The 22,919-nt window shown below is 41.7% G+C and overlaps 2 protein-coding genes across 4 annotated transcripts in view; one reads left to right on the forward strand and one right to left on the reverse strand.

Moving 5' to 3' along the window:
* Positions 1 to 13,250, reverse strand: part of DESI1 (desumoylating isopeptidase 1) — a 37,507-nt gene extending 24,257 nt beyond the window's left edge. Inside the window, exons 1-2 of the mRNA XM_075833598.1 lie at positions 12,945 to 13,250; positions 12,634 to 12,655 (exon numbers count right to left, since the gene is read on the reverse strand). Of these exons, the coding sequence (XP_075689713.1) occupies positions 12,634 to 12,655; positions 12,945 to 13,035 (113 nt within the window). The 5' untranslated portion in view covers positions 13,036 to 13,250. The remainder of the gene's footprint in view (positions 1 to 12,633; positions 12,656 to 12,944) is intronic.
* A 2-nt stretch (positions 13,251 to 13,252) lies between these two features.
* XRCC6 (X-ray repair cross complementing 6) overlaps positions 13,253 to 22,919 on the forward strand; it is a 228,146-nt gene continuing 218,479 nt past the window's right edge. For 2 of the 3 annotated variants that reach the window (XM_075833597.1, XM_075833595.1), the window contains exon 1: positions 13,253 to 13,418. The gene's annotated coding sequence lies outside the window, so the exon portion shown is untranslated. The remainder of the gene's footprint in view (positions 13,419 to 22,919) is intronic. The other variant, XM_075833596.1, reaches the window with a different exon arrangement.

Consider the following 22,919-nt stretch of genomic DNA (forward strand, 5'->3'; position numbering starts at 1 on the left):
TAAGCTTCCTGTCAGTGTGACTCTCAGCGTCACACTGACAGCTTATAATACGTTACACTACCTAGGTAGTGTAATGTATTATAGCAGCGATCAGTGCTGCCAGGCTTCAAGTAAAAAATAAAGTAATAAAAAAGTTTTATAAAAGTTACAAAAACAAAAAATGCTTTTTTTCCTATAATAAGTCTTTTATTATAGGAAAAAAATGAAAATGTAAAAAAAAAAGTACACATATTTGGTATCACCGCGTTCGTAACGACCCGAACTACAAAACTATAATATTATTTTTCCCGTACGGTGAACAGCGCAAAAAAAATAAAAAAACAATGTCAGAATCACTTTTTTTTTGGACATCAACCCTCCCAAAATATAGAATAAAAAGTGCTCAAAAAGTCGAGTGTACCCCAAAATAGTACCAATAAAAACTACAACCCGTCCCGCAAAAAACAAGCCCTTACACCGCTTTTTTGACGGAAAAATAAAAAAACGTTATGGCTCTCAGAATATGGGGACACAGAAAATAAATAATTTTATCAAAGTGATTTTATTACGCAATCGCCACAAAACATAAAAAAACCTATATACATATGGTATCGCCGTAATCGTACCGACCTGCAGAATAAATATACCGCACGGTGAATACTGTAAAAAAAAAAAAAATACAAAAAACATTGTCAGAATTTATGTTTCTTTGTCACTTTGCTTCCAAAAAAATCAAATAAAAAGTGATTAAAAAAAAAATAAAAAAATAAAAATCGCATGTACCCTAAAATGGTACCAATGAAAACTACAGATTGTCCCACAACAAATAAGTCATCGCACAGCTCCGTTGGAGAAAAAATAAAAAAGTTCTGGCTCTCAGAATATGGCGATGCAAAATGTGCAGAGTGTTCCAAAAGCGGATAAGATCGGGCGCCATTTATCAGTGCGACACCGGCCACATATCTGCGAATTATTATTTATGTACCCCATTATTATACCCTATTATGCCCTGATGTACTCCGCACAGATTACATATACCCCCACATCATAACTGAAATACCAGCAAAACCCCAAATAGAACAGTTACCAAGCAAAATCTGCGCTCCAAAAGCCAAATGGCGTTCCCTCCCTTCTGAGCCCCACAGCGTGCCCAAACAGCAGCTTACGTCCACATATATGACATTTTATATCCGGGAGAACCCGCTCAACATTGTATGAGGTATTTGTCTTCAGTGGCACAAACTGGGCACAATATATTGTGCATTAAAATGGCACATCAGTGGAAAATGTTAATTTTCACTTTGCACCATCCGCTGCGCATTAACGCCTTGGCGCACCACGACTTAATAGCATGTCGTGGTGCGAGGGGTTATTTATGGAGCGGGCTCATGCGCTGTGCACGCTCCATATTCTGCAGGTGTCCGCTGTGTATTACAGCTGAAACCCAGGATTAACGGACAGGAACAGTGATCGCGCTGTTACAGGAGCCTGTAAAATGACATTATACTGCAATACATTAGTATTGCAGTGTATTGTACCAGCAACCTAATGATCGCTCGTTCCAGTCCCCTAAAGGGACTTTTGGGAGGTTTCCACTGTTTTGGTACCTCAGGGGCTTTGCATATGCGACATGACACCCGAAAACCATTCCAGCTAAATTTGAGCTCCAAAAGCCAAATATTGTTCCTTCCCTTCTGAGTCCTGCCGTGGGTCCAAACAGCAGTTTATTACCACATATGGGGTATTGCTGTAATCAGGACAAATTGCTTTACAAATTTTGGGGTAATTTTTCTCCTTTATTCATTGTAAAAATTAAACATTTCTATGTTTTTTCAGAAAAAAGTAGATTTTCATTTTCACGGCCTAATTCCACTAAATTCAGCAAAAAACCTGTGGGGTCAAAATGCTAACTATACCCCTAGAACAATTCCTTGAGGGGTGTAGTCTTCAAAATGGGGTCAGTTTTGGGGGGATTCCACGGTTTTGCTTACTCCAGGGCGTTGCAAACGCGACATGGAACTGAAAACCAATCCAGCAAAATCTGCGCTTCAAAATCCAAATGGCGCTCCTTCCCTTCTAAGCTCTGCCGTGGGTCCAAACAGCAGTTTAGTACCACATATGGGGTATTGGCGTAATCGGGAGTAGCTTTACAAGTTCTGGGGTGCTTTTTAATCTTGATTCCTTGAAAATATATTTTTTTATATTTTTTCAGAAAAAAAGTAGATTTTCACTTTCACAGACAAACTCCAATAAATATAGCAAAATACCTGTGGGGTCAAGATGCTAACTATACCCCTAGATAAATTCCTTGAGGGGTGTAGTTTCCAAAACTGTCTCACTTTTGGGGGATTTCCACTGTTTTGGCACCACAAGACCTCTTCAAACCTGACATGGTGCCTAAAATATATTCTAAAAAAAGGAGGCCCCAAAATCCACTAGGTGCTCCTTTGCTTCGGAGGCCGGTATTTCCATCCATTATCACGCTAGAGCCACATGTGGGATATTTCTAAAAACTGCAGAATCTGGGCAATAAATATTGAGTTGCATTTCTCGGGTAAAACCTTCTGTGTTACAGAAAAAAAAATGTATTACAAATGAATTTCAGCAAAAAAAAAATAAATTTGTAAATTTCACCTCTACTTTGCTTTAATTCCTGTGAAGCGCCTAATGGGTTAAGAAACTTTCTGAATGCTATTTTGAATACTTTGAGGGGTGCAGCTTTTAATATGGGGTGATTTATGGGGTCTATCTAGTACAGAAGGCCCTCAAAGCCACTTCAGAACTGAACTGGTCCCTGTAAAAATGGCCTTTTGAAATTTTCTTGAAAATGTGAGAAATTGCTGCTAAAGTTCTAAACTTTGTAATATCCTAGAAAAATAAAATAATGTTCAAAAAACTATGCAAATATAAAGTAGACATATGGAATATATAAAATAGTAACTATTTTGTGTGGTATTACTATCTGTTTTACAAGCAGATACATTTAAAATGAGAAAAATCATAATTTTTGCAAATTTTCTCTACATTTTGGTGTTTTTCACAAAAAAGCAATGAATTTATTGACCAAATTTTTCCACTAACATAAAGTACAATATGTCACGAGAAAACAATCTCAGAATCGCTTGGATAGGCAAAAGCATTCCGGAGTTATTATCACATAAAGAGACACATGTCAGATTTGAGAAAATGGGGCTGGTCATGAAGGTCAAAATGAGCTCGGTCTTGAAAGGGTTAATAGACAACTGGGTGTTTTTTTACCTTTTGACCAAGTTGGCCTTGTAAAGAGAAAAGTGTATGACGCTGACCAATCTCGCCAAATTTCCAAGAGCCATGACTTTTATTTTTCCGTCGATTAAGTGGTAGGAGGGCTTATTTTTTGCGGGAGAAGCTGTAGTTTGGGGCACATGCAACGTTTTGATCATTTTTTATTTCATTTTTTTTGTAGGAGATGAGGTGACTAAAAAAAAATAAAAAAATTACAAAATTGAGATTCTGGTGTTTACTATCTTTTTTTTTTTTTTTACGGCGTTCACCGTGCGGGTTAAATAATGATATATTATAATAGTTCAGACTTTCACGGACGCAGCGATACCAATTAAGTTTATTTATTTTTTTACAAAACAAAAATAGTGTGTAGAAAAGGCAGATCCAGCACTCAAATATAAAAAATTCGATTTTTATTGGGTCATTTTAAAAAAATTGGGATAAAACAATAATCCCGGGACCACGCTTACGTGTTTCAGACCACTGGGGTCCTTAAAGGGAATGTGTTGCCAGAAAAACATGTTTTTTTTTTTTAAATTAAACATTTAGTGTGTAGGTGATTAAACATTGTTCACATTTTTTTTATTTTTTTCACGAGCCAGGAAATATTATAAATTAGATTCTAATTTATAATATTTCCCATTGCTGGTCACTAGATGGAGCTATTCCCAAAATTGCAGCATTGCAAGTGGTAAAGCAACCACATTGCTTTTTGCTGCAAAATTGGGTAAAAAGCCCTCGCTCTAGTGAGCTCTCAGCATCCCCCCCTCCTTTATCCTGGCTAGTGCCGGGATAAACGAGGGGTTTGAACGGTCTAACCTCCTACACTGTGTGTCGCCATTTTTTGAGCTAACACAGTGTAGTAGGTTTACATACAGTAGTAAACGTACACAAACACGAACATACATTGAAATCTCTTACCTGCTCCTGCCGCCGCGGCTCCCTCCGGCCCGTCCGCTCCGTCTGCTGCTGCTGGTCCAAGTGCACAAGTCCGGAAGCCGCGACCGGAAGTAGTAATCTTACTGTCCGCCCGCGACTTCCGGTCCACAGGAAAATGGCGCCGGACGGCGCCAATTTCAAATTGGACTGTGTGGGAGCGGCGCATGCGCAGTTCCCACACAGACGGCGTACGCAGAAGTGGATGGGACGGGAGCCGTTCGCAGTCCCTATGGGACTGTGGCTGCCGTATTCCATGTCTGTATGTGTCGTTAATCGACACATACAGAAATGGAACAAAAAATGGCAGCCCCCATAGGGAAGAAAAAAAGTGTAAAAATAAGAAAAAGTAAAACACAAATACACAAATAAATATAAACGTTTTTAATAAAGCACTAACATCTTTAACATATCAACATTTTTTTTTCGTGATGACACTGTTCCTTTAATCGAAGCTATGATTAAGGACCCCAGTGGTCTGAAACGCGTAAGCGTGGTCCCGGGATTATTGTTTTATCCCAATTTTTTTAAAATGACCCAATAAAAAATCGAATTTTTTATATTTGAGTGCTGGATCTGCCTTTTCTACACACTATTTTTGTTTCTACAACCTGCTGTCGACACAGGATCAAGTTCAGGAGGATTTACGAGCACCCACAGCTTTCTGGATTTTTTATGTCTACATTGCTTTACAAAACGCATTGGAAAAACGCAATTTAAAATGAAGGATATGAGGTGAGCAAAACTTTTGGTAAACTTTTTTCACTTTACATTTTATTTATTTTTTTACTATGCTCTAGGGGGAAAATGCAAAAAGGGTTTTTTTTTTTACATGAACAACTTTATTTTACTAATTCTTACTTTATTAGTCCCCCTAGGGGACTTCAACCAGCGATTGTCAGATCGCTTGCACTATATACTGCAATACTAATGTATTGCAGTATATCGTGATTCTGACAGGCTTCTATTAAGCCCTGCCAGAGACCGCGCTTAATAGGAGTACAAAGATAGCGGACCTGGGGGCCTTCATCGGGCCCTCAGGCAGCCATAGCAAACATCGCCTCCCCGCGATTGAGTTGCGGGGAGCGCGATGAGCTGTTAGAGGGGTTCGACCCCCTCTAACTCGGTAAATGGCGACCGAAGCATTTAAATCGTTAAACGAGCGGGATCGCGCTACTCGTTACTCTAAAGTGTCGGCTGTAACATACAGCAGACACCGGCATCGTATGGAGCGGGTTCACTCTGTTAGCCCGTTCCACACTGCTCCTACCCGACTTTGGCGTATGGATATGTAGGGAAGGGGTTAAGAAACTAATTAGCATAAATCTAAAATTGCTCATAACTTCCTCAAAATGTATAGTTTTTCAAAATAAAAACCACTGTTATCTACATTACAGTGACGATCAGATTATGTATAATCTGGTGACAGAGCCTCTTTAAGCATGATATTCTTCTTCCCGCACAGTGAACACCGCAAAACAAATAAGTAAAAAAAACGCCAGAATCACAATTTTTTGGTCACCACCCCTTCCAAAATATAGAATAAAAAGTGATCAAAATGTGGCATGTACCCCAAAATAATACCAATAAAAAACTACAACCTGTTGTGCAAAAAAACAAGCAAGCATTTTTGACTGAAAGCAAAACAAAAAAAAAATAAAAAAAACCATGGCTCTCTGAATATGGGGATGCAAAGAAAAAAAAAAAAATGAAATAATTTTATAGAAATGTGATTTTATTGCGCAAACGCTGCAAAAACTATACGTATGGTATCACCGTATTAAAATGAATAAAAAACATTACCAGAATTGATGGTTATTGGTCACCTTGCTTGCCAAAAAATGGAATAAAAAGTGATAAAAACACAAAAACAATAAAAACGTATGTACCCCGAAATGGTACCAATGAAAACTAAACATTGTCCTGCAACAAATAAGTCCTCACACAGCTCCATTGGAGAAAGAAAAAAAAAAAAAAAAAAAAAAAGTCAGATATTCCCCCAGAGATAGGTGTGTATCTCTGCCCTCCGGGGGAGAAGACCGTGGACACATCCAATGCATTCTCACTGCCTGTCCCCATAAACCATCCCATGGCCTCCCCCCCCCCCCACTTGCACGTACATGTGATGTCCTACAGAAGTGCACGGGAGGGTTTAAAAAATATAAAACTGTAATACACTGCTCTTCTCTTGCTCTTGCTTCCTGCCCACCAGATACCTACAGCTCTGTTCCTGACTCAACAACCTAGGACCACATGCGCGAAGTATCCTCCCCCTCTCTCACCCCTCTCCTACGCTTCTCCCCAAAATCCTACTTTCCCTGGTAACATTTTCCTTCCCTGGTCTACAGATTTCCCCTGGTATTCAATCCCTTGAGTGTATAGGGAAAGTTAGAGCCAGGTGGGGGTGGGTCACAGAAGCAAGCATGAGTGAGTGCACTGTAACTTGTATGTATGTTAGTTAAGTGAGTCGGTGTTAGTATAGTAGTATAATAAATTGTACTGGTACGGTAGCATATGTAGTGATTATGCTGATGCTATATCGTGAATTATGTTAGGTAAGTGGGTGGTTGTATAGATTAGTGTTTGGAATACCTTGTTTATATGGTATCACGTGTAGGGTCAGTGTATTCAATAACATATGAAGTTATGTGTATTGGGATGCACTGATACTATACAGTGATTAATTACGGCTTTTGGTGTATTTTATATCGAAGTGCGACAGCTTTTTGTGTTAATAAATATTACCTTTAGTATACAGTCGTAGTACTTACTTAATAGCAGAGCAAGTAGACTAACGTTAATACAGGAGAAAGGTAGGGAAGCTAGGCATAACCCTAGTGACCCTGATAATAAAGGAGGTGGTAAGAGTGGGTGACACTAGCCAGTGAACCCCACCATTACCCCAGCCCTTTAACAGTGACGCAAAATGTGCAGAGTGTTCCAAAAGTGTATAAGGTTGGGCACCACTCATCAGTGCGACACTGGCCACATATCTATGAATTATTTATTTACCACATTACTATACCCTCTTATTATGCCCTGATGTACTCCGCACAGCTTACATATGCCCCCACATTATAAACGGAAAACCAGCAAAACCCCAAACAGAACAACCACAAAGTAAAACCTGCGCTCCAAAAGCCAAATGGCGCTCCCTCCCTTCTGAGCCCTACAGCGTGCACAAACAGCAGTTTACGTCCACAGACATGGCATCGCCATACCTGGGAGAACCAGATTAATATTTTATGAGGTATTTGTCTTCAGTGGCACAAACTGGGCACAACATATTGTGCACTAAAATGGCAAATCAGTGGAAGATTGTAATTTTCACTCCGCAACATCCACTGCGCATTAACCACTTCGCGCACCACGACTTAATAGCTTGTCGCAGTGCAGGGGGTGATGCATGGAGTGGGCGCATGCGGCGCCCGTGCCATACGCTGCGGATATCCGCTGTGTATCAAAAAATAAAATAAAAAGTTTAGTGAAAAAAAATTAATAAATATTTAAAGTCCAAAAAAAAAAAAAAAAACTTTTCCCATTTTTTTATTAAAGTAATGTAAAAAAAAAAAAATAAATTATATTTTTGGTCACCTGTAAAAAAGAAAAATTGAATAAGTGCTGAAAAGGTTGTATGTACCAAAAAAATGGTACCAATAAATAACTACAGCTCGTCCCATAAAAAAATAAGCCCTCCCAAGGCTCAATCCACTGGGAAAAAACAAAAAAAAACCTATGCCTCTTGGAATATGGTGAAACAATTTTAACAAAAAGAGTTCCTACTTTGTAAAAGTAAAAACAAAATTATTGAATACTTTGAGGGCTGCAGTTTTCAAAATTCTTACATGCAGATACATTTAAAATACCCTAATTTTTTCAAATTTTCTCTAAATTTTGGTGTTTTTCTGCACAAATATTGAATTTATCGACCAAATTTTTTTACTAACATATAGTACAATATGTCACGAGAAAATAATCTCAGAATCACTTGGATAGGTAAAAGCATTCCCCAGTTACCACATAAAGTGACATGTCAGATTTGAAAAAAATCCGGCTTTGTCATCAAGGCTCAGTCCTGAAGGGGTTAAATAACTCGGAAAGCCACTTTAAGAAGCGGTGCAGCCATTTCTGGACTGGACAGCGCTGAGCGAAACGGCAAATCTACGCTACAACTAGGGCAACAGGTTAAGATATGCAAGTATTATTTTACTATGTACGTCCCAGTCCCCAAGACCGGAGGGTCACTTCAATTGTATCCGCGTCCTTAGAACACAAATACAATTGAAAGCGCAGGTGAGGCAAAGTATCCATCAGTTCCCTTCCTCACCATTCGCCACATCTGTTGTTGGGCAGGTGGCGCGATGACATCATCCACTGATCAGAGAAGACCAGGCCTGGATCAACAGCAAAAGTAAATGGTGATCCCAGGCCGACTCCTAGCGCCGGGACTCTTGTATTTAAAAGGAGTTCCCACACTAGGTTCATAGTGGCGCACGCACCGGAGATGTGCCAAAATTACAAGGCTCAGTAAACTAAGCAGTGACAGCTATAAGCGGTCATTGGTTAGTTTACATCACGTGGTGACCGGTTAGCCAAGTCCATTGGAAAAACTTTTGAAAGTAGGCCAATGACCTGGGGAGAATCTGGGACCACGTGATGTAAACTAAGGGTATGTGCACACGATAGCTGCCTTTTACTTCTGAAATTACAGACTGTTTTCAGGAGAAAACAGCTACGTCGTTTCAGACGTAAAAGCTCCTCCTCGCATTATGCGAGGCGTCTTTGACGGCCGATCATTTGAGCTGTTCATTGAATTCAATGAAAAACTGCTCAAATTAGGTCCAAAGAAGTGTCCTGCACTTCTTTGCCGAGGCAGTCATTTTACGCGTCGTCGTTTGACAGCTGTCAAACGACAACGCGTAAATTACAGGTCGTCGGCACAGTACGTCGGCAAACCCATTCAAATGAATGGGCAGATGTTTGCCGACGTATTGGAGCCGTATTTTCAGGCGTAAATCGAGGCATAATACGCCTCGTTTACGTCTGAAAATAGATCGTGTGAACCCAGCCTAACCAATGACAGCTTGGTAGCTGTCACTACTTAGCTTATGGTCACGGACCCAGGAAGGCAAGTAATATAACGGTTTTGCTTTTTTACTTATTAGTGTTACTCTTTTTTGTGAGATTCCAGCAAGTGAAACCAAATCTCGCGAGCTCACGGAGATAAACGAGATTTCGTATCCGTTGCTGGAATCTCACAGAAAAGAGTCAGAAGTGTCAGGATTCTGAGTACACATGACGTCCAGGCTGGATTTCATGTGTATTCATTATCAGGACACCAGTAATGTTAGGGCTTGTGTATGAGGCTGCACATAGCGATATATCTATATCGCTAGTGCAGTGTAAATGAATGGAGAGGAGTGCATGATGCCGATTGGTCAGCGTCATGCACTCCTCTGTACAACGCCCACTTGGTCGAAAGTAAAAGTACGCCCACTTGGGCATTAAGAAAGCTCATTAGCATAAACTTAAATCGCTCCTAACTTTGTGAAAAAAGATCGTTTTTTTAAATAAAAAGCATTACTGTCACCTACATTACAGCGCCCATCTCCTTATGTAGGAGACAGGGCACTTATAATGTGGTGACAGAGTCTCTAACTGTGAAGCAGATGTGGAAGATTAAGACTTGGTTATAAAAAGGTCAGAAGTCCCATTAGGTTCAGACTGAATCAGACGCTCGCTGCACTATTATTACACATATTCCTGTAGGCTTCTGATCAGAGGCGTAGCTAGGGGTTTAGCACAGGGGGGCCCAACCCAGTGGGGCCCCCCCTAACGCATGTTTACAACCGAACAGGCACATTCTAATTATATACCAGCCTTCATCCCTGTATATGCCAGCCATCATCCCTGTTTATAACCCCTATCATCTCTGTATATACCAGTCTGGCTAGTATATAGAGGTAAGATGGGGGTTATAAACAGCGATAATGGCTGGTATATACAGGGATGATAAGGGTTATAAAAGGGGATGATGGATGGTATACACAGGGATTATGGGGGTTAATGCAGGGATGATGGCTGGACTACCCATCATCCCTATATATAAACCCCATGCCTGCATATACCAGCCAGGCTGGTATTTACAGGGATGATGGGGGTTATAAACAAGGATGATGGCTTGTACATACAGGGATGATGATGGTTATATACAGTGATCCTGTCTGGACCACCCATTATCCATGTATGTAACCCCCTTATCTTATAAACCCATCTCTATATATACCAGCCATCATCCCTGTATGTAATCGCCATCATCCCTGTATATAACCCCCATCATCCCTATAAATAGCAGCATGGCTGGTAAATACAGGAATGATGGCTGGTATATACAGGGACGATTGTCGTTATATACATAGATAATGGCTGGTCCAGACATCATTCCTGTGTGTACCAGCCATCATCCTTGTTTATAACCCCCATCAACCCTGTAAATACCGGCCTGTATATACAGGGATGATGGGGTTTATATACAAAAGGATGATGGTGGTTATATACAAGGATGATGGGTAGTCCAACCATCATCACTGTATTAACCCTCATAATCCCTGTATATATCAGCCATTATCCCTGTATACAAACCCCATCATCCCTGTATCCATTTATTATTGAGGGGTGCTTGCTCACCCTTTCTTCTAACACGTAGGCTTGTTCTGCTCCTCTCTGGCGGGCAGCGTTAGAGGTGTGCTCTGCTCTAGCAGACGTGTCTAGCGTCTGTTCCGGATTATAATAGCACCATACACGGTGTCCCACACACACAGTGCTCCCTGTAGATAGCGCCCCACATATAGCCCCCCCTTTAAATAGTGCTCTACATATAGCCCCCCTGTAGATAGTGCCCAACATATAGCCACTCCTGTAGATAGTGCCCCACATATAGCTCCCCCCATAGAGAACGCCACTTATACTTTTAAAGAGAACCTTTCACCTCCCCAAACACGTGCAGCTGAGTGCAGCATGTAATAGGCAGGGCTTCACAAACCGTCTCACGTAAAATTATTTTTGTAACTCCCTCCGTTATTTACATATCGGTGCCGTTGAACAGTCAATGGGGTGTTTCTAACTAACTAAAAGGCAAGGGGGCGTGATGTCTCCGCTCTGACACTGTCCAATCAGCTGCGGACAGTGCCAGGGAGGCTAGCACTGTGTTCTCTCCCGCGAGAACACACAAAGACTTGGTGGTTGTGCTGCAGATAGCGTGCGCCATGTGCGCATGGCCATTCGCGCGCACATCCTACTCATCGCTGCTTCTCCTCGTCTCTTCTCGTTCCGTGGCGGCGGGAGTGGTGACGCCGATGTGCGAGCGAACTGCCGTGCGGGCATGCGTGAGGGCACGCACACGCTATCTGCAGCACAAACACCAAGTCTGTGTGTTCTCCCGGGAGAGAACACAGTGCTAGCCGCCATGACACTGTCTGCAGCTGATTGGACAGTGTCATAGCGGAGACATCACACCCCCTTGCCTTTTATCTAGATAGAAACGCCCCATTGACAGTTCAGGGGCTTATTTACATATCGGGCGCCAAATATGATGCCACCGATATGTAAATAACGGAGGGAGTTAGAAAAATAATTTTATGTGAGACAGTGTTTGTGAAGCCTTTCCTATTACATGCTGCACTCCGCAACACATGTTTAGGGAGGTGAAAGGGTTCTCTTTAAGTGGAAAAAAAAACAAAAGAAAAAAACCCAAAACTTTACATACTTACCTTGATCCCATTCCCACGCCGTCTTGTCAATGCAGGCCTTCTCTCTTCTGAGCAGGTCTGCTGGGGCTGAGCGACGCTATAACGTCATCACGCCGCTAGCGTTGTTGAAAGGCGCCGATTGACAGGGCAGAATGACTTGCGCCACCAATCAGTGCCTTTAAAAAAACGGAAGCGCTAGCATCGTTGAAAGGAGCTGATTGGCGGGGCAAGTCATTCTGCCCTGCCAATCAGCGTCATTGTTAGGCGCTGAATGGTTGGGCATGGAACGTACGCAGCCATTCGGCGCTTATGCATGTAATTGTATGTGCGTCCTATAGCCGCAGGTACAATTAGCGCAATATGGGGTGTCGCCGGCTGGTTTATGTTATGGCGGGGCAGCGGTGGTGGTGGGCCCCACTCTGCCCCCCACCCACTGGCTATGCTGCTGCTTCTGATTGAACAAGATTTGTTGAACCTCCTATAATGTATGGTCACTTTTATAAGGCATGACATTAATGGCTGGACATGTTAGCATTGGCTGGCTGGCACATGTGGGTACAAATTATTTAAACCAAACCATCCTATCGAATTGGAAACAACCAACTAACCCCTGATAAATAGTCTGCCATTCCTAACAAGAAACATAACCCTTAACTCTACCTCCCATAAATCCAACAAGTGTGCTATCAAAGAACATGACACTTACCAGATACCTTCCAGTTGTTTACCTTAAAGAATAAAAAAAATAGAATAGATGTTAATAAAAAAAAAAATAGACGTTTGATTAAATTGAGTCTGATTTTAGAATTAGTTCCTCTCCCCATAGGAAGATTTCCAGGTTTTTACCCACACCTGACTGCCAGTGACACACACTAAAACAAACAACAGGTGGCAGCAACGAGCACAGATGACACCTGCAGTTCACCTTATTACCACGTCCCCGTAGATATCCATTCAGATGACATTCATACAAGCGCTATGTCTCCACATACACATAATACGTTGGACAAAACATACCAAGCATGACAGGGCTAAGACGGCGGGCGAGGCCGCGAGACAGGTCGTACACGTAGAGCTGCACAGGCTGCGGGCCCTGGGTAGGTTCCATGGTAGCACTACAATTCCTCACAGTCACTACGACCCGAGAGTACCGTCTGACAGCCCGGCAACACAAGGCGGGCCTAGTCTTTTGAATACGCCCTCTGCGGTGATGTCAGCCAATGACAGTGACCAGTAGAAATGCCAAACCGCTGAACACCATGGAAAACAAAACACTGTAAGGCTAGGCCACGCCTATTTGCAATGTCATGTCCAATGAGAATACCGATGTTTCAGGAAGCAAAAGCGTTGATACATGATGCCCCGCCCACTAATGCTGTCGCTGGGGAATGACGTACGCCGCTTGAAGTCACGAAGTTGATCCAGGAAAGGAGACGACACAGATCGCGCGAAATTGTGTGGTCGGCGGGAAGTTTAGATCTACCTTCTGAGGTATTGTGTCCAGGGTCATGGCTGTGTTTGGTGGTCCCCACTATAACCTATCTAGTTGTAGTGACGATATATGGGAATGGCTCACTGGTTTGTCTATAGTAAGGGAGTCAATGCTGCTGCTTAAGTTGGCATGACAGCCACAGTTTTATCTATGGGATTCTGTCTAGAGCACCACACATACTGGAAGTCACCTTAGGATTTACTATCAGGGATATTTATGACATTTCCACAGGGCATGCCATAAATGTCGGATTGATGCGGCTCCCACCTCTGGGACCTGCACCTATCTCTAGAACGGAGCCCCCCTAAACCCCGTTATAACTATTTGTGCTCACCCTGACTCCGGACCACTTCCTGATTACATGGTCGGGCGTTACGGAAACAGCCGAGTGCTCGCTGAGCTACGCTGTTTCCATAGCTCCCATAGTAGTGAATGGCCGTTACGGAAACAGCCGAGTGCTCGCTGAGCTACGCTGTTTCCATAGCTCCCATAGTAGTGAATGGCCGTTACGGAAGCAGCGTAGCATGCGAGCACTCGGCTGTTTCCGGAACTACTGTTGTATTGAGAAATTGGTGGAATTGGAAAAACTGCAATTCCGCAATTGTTTTTTGGGTGTTATTGTTATAATGGTCATGGTGCAATAAAAAAAAGACATGTTAACTTTATTCTACGGATCAATACGATTTCTGCGATTCTAAATTTATATAGTTTTATCTTTTACTACTTTTACAAAGAAAAAAACGATTTGTTAAATAAAAAATGATTTTATGTCTCCGTATTCTGAGAGCCATAACTTTATTTTTCCATCGATGGAGCAGTGTGAGGGCTTGTTATTTGCAGGCTGTCTTGTAGTTTTTATTGGTGCCATTTTGGGGAACATGCAACTTTTTTATTAATTAAATTTTTTGGGGGAAACGAGAGGTATTTTGTTCCGTGGGTTAAAAAAGATAATTTAATAGCCGACTTTTTTTTTTTTTTTGTTACAGACGTGGCAATTATATTTCCTTTTTTTATTTGTACTTTAGGGGAAAACCAGGAGAAGGGTGTTTTTTGTTTTAATATATATTTTTTTGTACATTATAATAGAATGTATTTAACTGGGACTTGCACAAGCAATCCTTTTAGCGCTGCTGCAATTACTATGTATTGCAGTGTATCGTTCTATTTACTGGATCCTATCAAACCCTGCCTTGCAGGGCTTAAAAGGAGCATGAACATGGCTGACAAAGGTAGCAGACCTTAGTTAGGCCCTCTGGCTGCCATGACAACCATCGGCGCCCTACAATCACATTGCAGGGGGGGGGCGATGGGCTGGTAAGCCAGGCTGACTCACTTTTTCTAACCGCTTAGATGCGGCGGTCGCTATTGACCACGGCGATCCTGGTGGAGTTATCACACAGACGACACTCGCTGAGTATGGACCAGGCTCAGTCTGTGGGTCCGCTCCACACTTCCCCTTTGCATCTGTGATGTACAGTTATGTCACACGTTGCCAAGGGGTGAAAGGGGATGTGCCACAGGAGATTGATGGTGCCCCCAAATAATTTCCCATATGACGGGTTTGTAAAGTGCCTGGGGAAGTTGGAGGCTTCCCTGAAAAGCTCATTCTAGGGGTCCAGGCTTCTAGATCTCCACTCACATGTCTCTGCCACATGTCTGATGATGTGTGATCGTTCCCTATCAAGTCTATATCTATAACTTTCTAATGTTCTACAGTTGGAGAAGTTTTGGTTTACATGTGCCATAGTTGCCAATTCTCATGGATTGTCCAAGAGACCTGACAAGGGGGAGACCAACTGGCAGAGCAGTCAAGTCTACCCGAAAGTCAGACCACCCCCGCCGGAGGAAACTCCACTTTAACAATTTGAAATTTAGATGACTTCATGGTTTGTTAAATATTCTGGAAATGTAAAATGGCATTTTTCCCCCTCATGTCGCTATGAAATATGAGTTACGCCTATTTATTTCCATATTGCTACGTTTTAACACCTGAGAGAACCAACATAGCTCCTTTTATAATAGATGGAGTTTGTTCCTGTTGCGTTTCTGCCGTTGTTTTTTGTGTTGTGGTTTGACGGCACTCACCGTGTGGTTAAAGTGACAAGTTAACTTTATTCTTCGGATCAGTACGTTTACGGTGATTTCAAATTTATATATTATATTTTTTGTTTTACTACTTGCAGGGCGAGCTGTAGATTATATTGGTGACATTTTGTGGAACAACTTTTTGATCGTTCTTCCTTTTTTTTTTTGAAGGGTGGCGCGACCAAACAAAACCCAACAATTCCGCATTTATTTATTTATTTTTTTGCCGGATAAATAATGTGAAATTTTGAGTTAGAATTGTTATGGACATGGCGGTAACAATTATGATTCATTTTCTTTGTTTATATATTTTACATAATGGGAAAACCATATAATAATAATTTTTTTGTTTTATTTTTTCTAAGGCCTCATGCACGCGACCATAGCCATGTGCACGGCCGTGATTTTCGGGCCGGCCGCGGAGTGACACCCGCGAGCCGCCCACAAATTGCAGGCCGTACACATGGCCGCGTCCATTATTTCCTATGAGCCTGGACCATGCACGGACCGTGGAAACCACTGTCGTGTGCATGGGCCCATAGGAATGAAAGGGGCCGCAATTCTCCCGTGGATTTTCGGGGGAATTGCGGCTGCAAAAGCACATTCGTGGGAACTAACAGTTTCTGAAACTCTCTTTTTTGTTTTATTTTTTAGTCCCACTAGGGGACTTGAACATGCAATCGCTTGGATAATACTCTGCAATACTAGTACTAGTAGAATGTTTTCCCTTGAAAACAGCTCCGTATTTTAAGACGTTTTTTAGTAAGCGTGTGAACATACCCTAAGGGTATGTTCACACGACAGCGTCCGTAATGGCTGAAATTACGGGGATGTTTTCAGGAGGAAACATCCCCGTAATTTCAGCCGTAACGGCATGTGCAGGCGCTTGAACGCCCCGTCCATTACGGACGTAATTGGCGCTGCTTTTCATTGGAGTCAATGAATAACGGCTCCAATTACGCCCCAAGAAGTGACAGGTCACTTCTTTGACGCGGGCGTCCATTTACGCGCCGTCATTTGACAGCGGCGCGTAAATATACGCCTCGTGTGAACAGACAAACGTCAGCCCATTGCTTTCAATGGGCAGATGTTTGTCAACGCTATTGAGGCGTATTTTTCGGACGTAATTCGGGGCAAAAACGCCCGAATTACGTCCATAATTAGTGTGTGTGAACATACCCTAAAGGTTACTTAGATCACCACTGAGTTAAGCATCATCTTACAGGTCATCAAACGGGAAGCCCCCCTCGGTGCCGATCTGAGAACTCAAGGCTTTCCTCAGATTTGCAGGTACAAGAGCTTCTGATTGGCATTGAGAAAGTCCCCAGTTTATACTTTTGGCACATTATGCAACGTAGCAATAGCCAGTGCATGCGCACTTTAACCCCATCCTGCAAAATGACGTGTCTGGTACGTCGGCATTACAAGGTACTTACCGCAATTCGACTTATCAATACACTTCACTACATAAGTACATACAGAAGTAGTGCAGTGTATTGTACTGGGGATCAGAAGATCAGATCTTCCGGTCTCCTAGGTAAGTGTAAGAAAAATAAATAAATAAAAGTTTTACGTAATAAAGACAATAATCGCCCTGTTTCCCTCAAGTCCTTTTATAATTTGAAAAACAAACAAAACTATACATAATAGGTATCGCCGCATTCGAAACAGCCTGAACGATAAAAATATCACGTTATTTTTACCGCACGGTGAACACAGTAAAAAAATTCTATAAAAAACAATGACAGAATTTCTTTTTTTGGTCACCTTGTCTCAGAAATTTTTTTAATAAAAAGTGATCAAAAAGTCGCAAGTACCCCAAAATGGTACCCACGAAAATTACAGTTAGTCCCGCAAAAAAACAAGCCCTCCCACAGAGATATCAACTGAAAAATAAAAAAGTTATGGCTGTCCACAAATGGCGACACTAAAACATGATTTTTGTAGAAAATAGTATTTTTATTGTGGGAAAGTAGTAAAACGTAAAAAAAAACTATAGAAATTTGGTGTCGCTGTAATCGTATCGACCCGCAGAATAAAGTTAACATGTTGTTTATACTGCACGGTGAACACTGTAAAAAATATAAACAAAACAATGCCAGAATTGCTGTTTTTTGGCTTCCTCGTCTCCCAAAAAATGGAATAAATAGCGATTAAAAATTTGCATGTGCCCCAAAATGGAACCAATAAAAATTACAGCTCGTTCCACAAAAAACAAGCCCTCACACAGCTCCGTCACTGGAAAAATAAAAAATGTTGTCTCTCAAAGCAAAATTATGCTAAATGACGGGCCAGACTCGTATTTGAGGTCCAGTCGTTTTTCACTAAAAAAAAACCAACATCGTCATTTGCTGGACCCCACAGGTGGACCCTGTAGATGCAGCGGAGATGAGGAAACTTTAGGGCCTTGTGCTGCTTATAGGGCTAGTGAACAAGTCAAGGATTAGGCAATACTGGAGCGCAGTATTTTGTATAATACCCCAAAAACTTGGCAGGTGCATAAAGCATTGGTTCAAAGCGTACCACACCAATCCATGGATTATTCATTCTCCCCATTATTACATCATCCTATTATGCCCTGATGTACTCCGCCCAGCTTACATATACCCTGATGTACTCCGCCCAGCTTACATATACCCTGATGTACTCCACACAGCTTGCATATACCCTGATGTACACCGCCCAGCTTACATATACCCTGATGTACACCGCCCAGCTTACATATACCCTGATGTACTCCGCCCAGCTTACATATACCCAGATGTACTCCGCCCAGCTTACATATACCCAGATGTACTCCTTCCAGCTTACATATACCCAGATGTACTCCTTCCATCTTACATATACCCAGATGTGCTCCGCCCAGCTTACAAATACCCAGATGTGCTCCGCCTAGTTTACGTATACCCTGATGTACTCCGCACAGATTACATATGCCCTGATGTACTCCGCACAGATTACATATGCCCCTACATTATAAGCTGAAATACCAGTAAAACCCCAAACAAAACTACTACCAAGCAATGTCTGTGCTCCAAAAGCCAAATGGCGCTCCTTCTGAGCCTGACCGTGTGCCCAAACAGCAGTTTATGACCACATATGGGGCATTACTGTATTCTGGAGAACCCGCTCAACAATTTATGGGGTGTGTCTCCAGTGGCACAAGCTGGACACAACATATTGGTCACTGAAATGGCATATTAGTGGAAAAATGGCAATTTTCAATCTGCAACGTCCACTGTGCACTAATTTCTGCAAGACACTTGTGGGGTCAGAATGCTCACAATACCTCTAGATAAATTTCTTCAGGGATGTAGTTTCCAAAATGGGCTACTTTTTCAGGACTTTCCAATGTACTGGTTCCTTAGCTCAATGCAACATGGTGTCCGAAAACGAATTTTGTAAAATCTCCACTCCAAATGAAAAATTGCGCTCCTACCTTTTTGAGCCTTGCTCTGTGTCCAAATAGCACTTTATGACCACATGTAGGGTATTGCCAAACTCAGGAGAAATTGGCTTACAAATGTTGGGCGGCTTTTTCTCTTTTATCCCTTGTGAAAATGAAAAAAATGCAACTTTTTAGTGGAAAATTTTTTAATATCAATATTTACGGCCTAATTCCAATACATTCTGCAAAAGAACTGTGGGGTCTAAATGCTCACTATACCACTAGATGGATTCCTTAAGGTGTGTAGTTTCCCAAATGGGGTCACGTTTGGGGGGATTCCACTGATTTGGTCCCGCAGGGGCTTTGCAAATGTGACATCGCACTGCAAACCATTCCAGCAGAATTTGAGCTCCAAATCGTGCTCCTTCCCTTCTAAGCCCTGCCGTGGGTCCAGACATCAGTTTATTGCCACATATGGGGTATAAAATACGTACATGCTTCCAAACCACGACATGGTATCAGGAACAGAGGTTGGTTGGGGATACTCCGCTGTAGGACTTCCATTCATACCAAGACTATGTGTAGAAAGATGGTGTGCAGATAGTAGGGGACAGGGGATGGATGATACAGACTTCTGAAAGGCGGATTGGGGGGGGATACCACGTGGTAAACAGGAGAGGCGGCGGGCAATGGAGGTTTTATTTTTGCTATTTGTTATTTTATGTTTGTTTTCTGTCTAGTTACTTGATTGTCCAATATGGCCCACGGTTGTTGGGGTGTTGGGGTGTTTTATGTCCTTTATGCCTTGTAAAAAATTAAAATATCTACGTTTTATTGGAAAAAAATTAGATTTGCATTTTCACATCCTCATTCCACTAAATTCAGCAAAAAAACATTGGGTCAAACGCTCACTATATTCCTTGATAAATTCCATGAGGGTGTAGTTTGATACACAGGCTAGGGTGTATGATTATTCCCCTTCTGAGACGAGATATGCACAGCAGAGACCGCTTTATTGATGGCCGCACTGAAACTTCCCTTTTACGGCGAGGTCTGAGTAGAAGATCTCCCTCCTAGTTTGTTGCTTTGTGAATACTCCATCTTGAGGTCATGTATAAATTCTCGTTCTGTTTATAGGCAAAGAGAGTGTATTATTTGAATTTATCTACTTGCATGTCAGTATATGCTTTACAAATGCACTGAGTCGCTTGCGATGACAATATGTTGTTACTTTGTTGTTTTCTATTGCAATAAAAATAAAAAAATATTGGAAAAAAAACTTAGATTTTCTTTTTCACGGCTTAATTCCACTAAAGTCAGCAAAAAACCTATGGGGTCAAAATGCTCACTATACCCCTCGATAAATTCATTGAGGTGTGTAGTTTCCCAAATGCGGTTACTTTTGTGGGTTTTCCATTGTTTTGATCCCAAAAATGCGACATTGCACCCGAAAACCACTGCAACAAAACATGAGCGCCAAAAGGCGCTCCTTAAATTTTGAGCTATGCCGTGTATCCTAACAGCAGTTTATTACCACATATGGGGTATTGCCGTAATCGGAAGAAAATGCTTTTCAAATGTTGGGGTGTTTTATGTCCTTTATGCCTTGTAAAAATATCTACGTTTTATTGGAAAAAAATTAGATTCGCATTTTCACGTCCTCATTCCACTAAATTCAGCAAAAAACCATTGGGTCAAACGCTCACTATATTCCTTGATAAATTCCATGAGGGTGTAGTTTGCCAAATGGTGTCTTTTTGGGAGTGTTTCCACTTAGGGATGCACGATGCTGATCGCATGCGCTGCAAGGAACGGGTCAATGGCTGTATTACACAGCCGCAACCCCGCTCTAACAGCGGAGATTGGAGAAACTACTCATCTCCGCTGCTATTCCCTTGAATGCTGCGATCAAAGCTGACAGCAGCATTCAGGGGAAAATGAGAAGGGGGGATGCCCTTTGGATCGCATCACAGGGAATTCCTATTACGCGATTGAGGGCCATACCATATATGGGCAGACAGCTCGGGGTCCATTGAAGGACCCCAGGGTTGTCTGGCCATATTTCCTGTTAGGGCATACGTAGGTATGTCCTAACAACTGCCTGTGTACTATCAGTACACAGGTTAATGTACTGGCATATAGATGTATACCAGTACATTAAAGTTTAAAAATAAAAAAAGTTAAATAAAGTAATGTTAAAACTCGTCAAAAACGGGCGAAAATGCCTCCCGTTGATTTCAATGGGAGGCCGGGGCGGTTTTCTCCCACGAGCGGTAAAACCGAAATTGACTTCAATGGGAGGCAGAGAAAGCGTATTTCGTGGAGTTTTATGCCCTCGGTGCTCAATGGCCGCGGTAACCGAAAAACGCTGCGAAAATCGGCGTGCAGGGAGAGGAAAATCTGCCTCAAACTTCCAAAACTTCATTTTGAGGCAGAAACTCTGTGTGAACATAGCCATAATTTGAGGCACGAGGTATTATGAATTTTGAACCTCCATGTGCCTCACAGTAAAAGTAATTAACTCCATCATGTACCTCACACATTAACCCAATGTTGTCCATTACGACTGAGGAACATGATTGGGTTAATCACTATTAATGTGAGGCACGTAGAGGTTCAAAATTCATCACACCACGCGCGTCACGTCAGAAAACAAAAGAACTTTTTCCTTTTTTCTTTATTGTTGGCAAAAGTATCGTTGTGGTATCGAGTATCGCAATATTACATGAAGTATTGGTATCGAAGTCCAAATTCTGGTATCGTGACATCCCTATTTCCAAAGCTTTGGCCCCACAAGACCTCTCCAAACCTGACATGGTGCCCAAAATATATTCTAATAAAAAGGCCACAAAATCCACTAGGTACTCCTTTGCTTCTGAGGCCGGTGCTTAAGTCTATTGGCATACTACGGCCACATGTGGAATATTTCTAAAAACTGCAGAATCTCGGCAATACATATTGAGTTGCGTTTTTCTGGTAAAACCCTCTGTTGCAGAAAAAAAAGATTAAATATGAAATTCTGCAAATAAAATATATTTGTAAATTTCACCCCTACATTGCTTTAATTCTTGTCAAACACCTAAAGGGTTAAGAAACTTTCTTAATGCTGTTTTGAATACTTTGAGGGTGCAGTTCTTAAAATGTATAGAAAAAACTGAAAAAGTTATCCAATTAAATCACCTAGAACAGATGCAAACTATATTATGCACGGTGCCGTCCAAATAAATAGTATTAACAAAAACAAAACGAAAACCGTTATTGGACATAAACCAGCGCACACTAGGTAGAATTTGATATCAAATAAGTACAAATTTATTAATTAATTTAAAATTAGTCAAGTCCATTAACCATATAATAGATCGGCTGAGAACATAATTATATCTTAAATTGCTGTTGATTACGGATCTAAGACAAGATACACAGTACAATATAATTACATTTAGTAATCTCGTATAAAAATTGTCTACCAATCCAGGTGTACTTATCTATTTTTTGTTGCAATCGAGGTGCCCCTTTGATATATAGGTTGTATATTCGGCCGAATAGATGTCCTCAATGATAGTATGATGAGCCCGTGTCCATTTGCCGTTTTTAGGAACACAAAGACTCTCAAGCAACACCTCCAGTTGTTAAGTTGTTAGAAAGAAATCTTTTTTAGTTAGAGGAGAAAAACGATCCATTCCTCAGATTCGACCAGCATGATCCAATCCCAGCCACCTGTGTAAGGTGGAGCTCCTCTCCCAGCAAGGAGTGAACCACACGATAGGTCCCAATTACGTTCTTCAGAACGGGGTCAGTAAGGGAGATACGTCCCCGATATTTCTCACCCACCAAGGTGATCCAGCACAGAACTCCTTGCTTCGTCTTTCTGTACCCATACATTACGGTTCAGTTTGCGGCACAGGACCAGGTAGTATTGACCCAGCATAGGATCAGCCTGGGATCAGCTTAAAAGAAGGTACATGGAGCGTGACGTCAGAACACCCACGTGTCAAGGTAGATTTTCTTTGGCTAACGCGTTTCAATC

Source organism: Rhinoderma darwinii, chromosome 7, assembly GCF_050947455.1.
Source record: "Rhinoderma darwinii isolate aRhiDar2 chromosome 7, aRhiDar2.hap1, whole genome shotgun sequence".
Classification (NCBI taxonomy): Eukaryota; Metazoa; Chordata; class Amphibia; order Anura; family Rhinodermatidae; genus Rhinoderma; species Rhinoderma darwinii.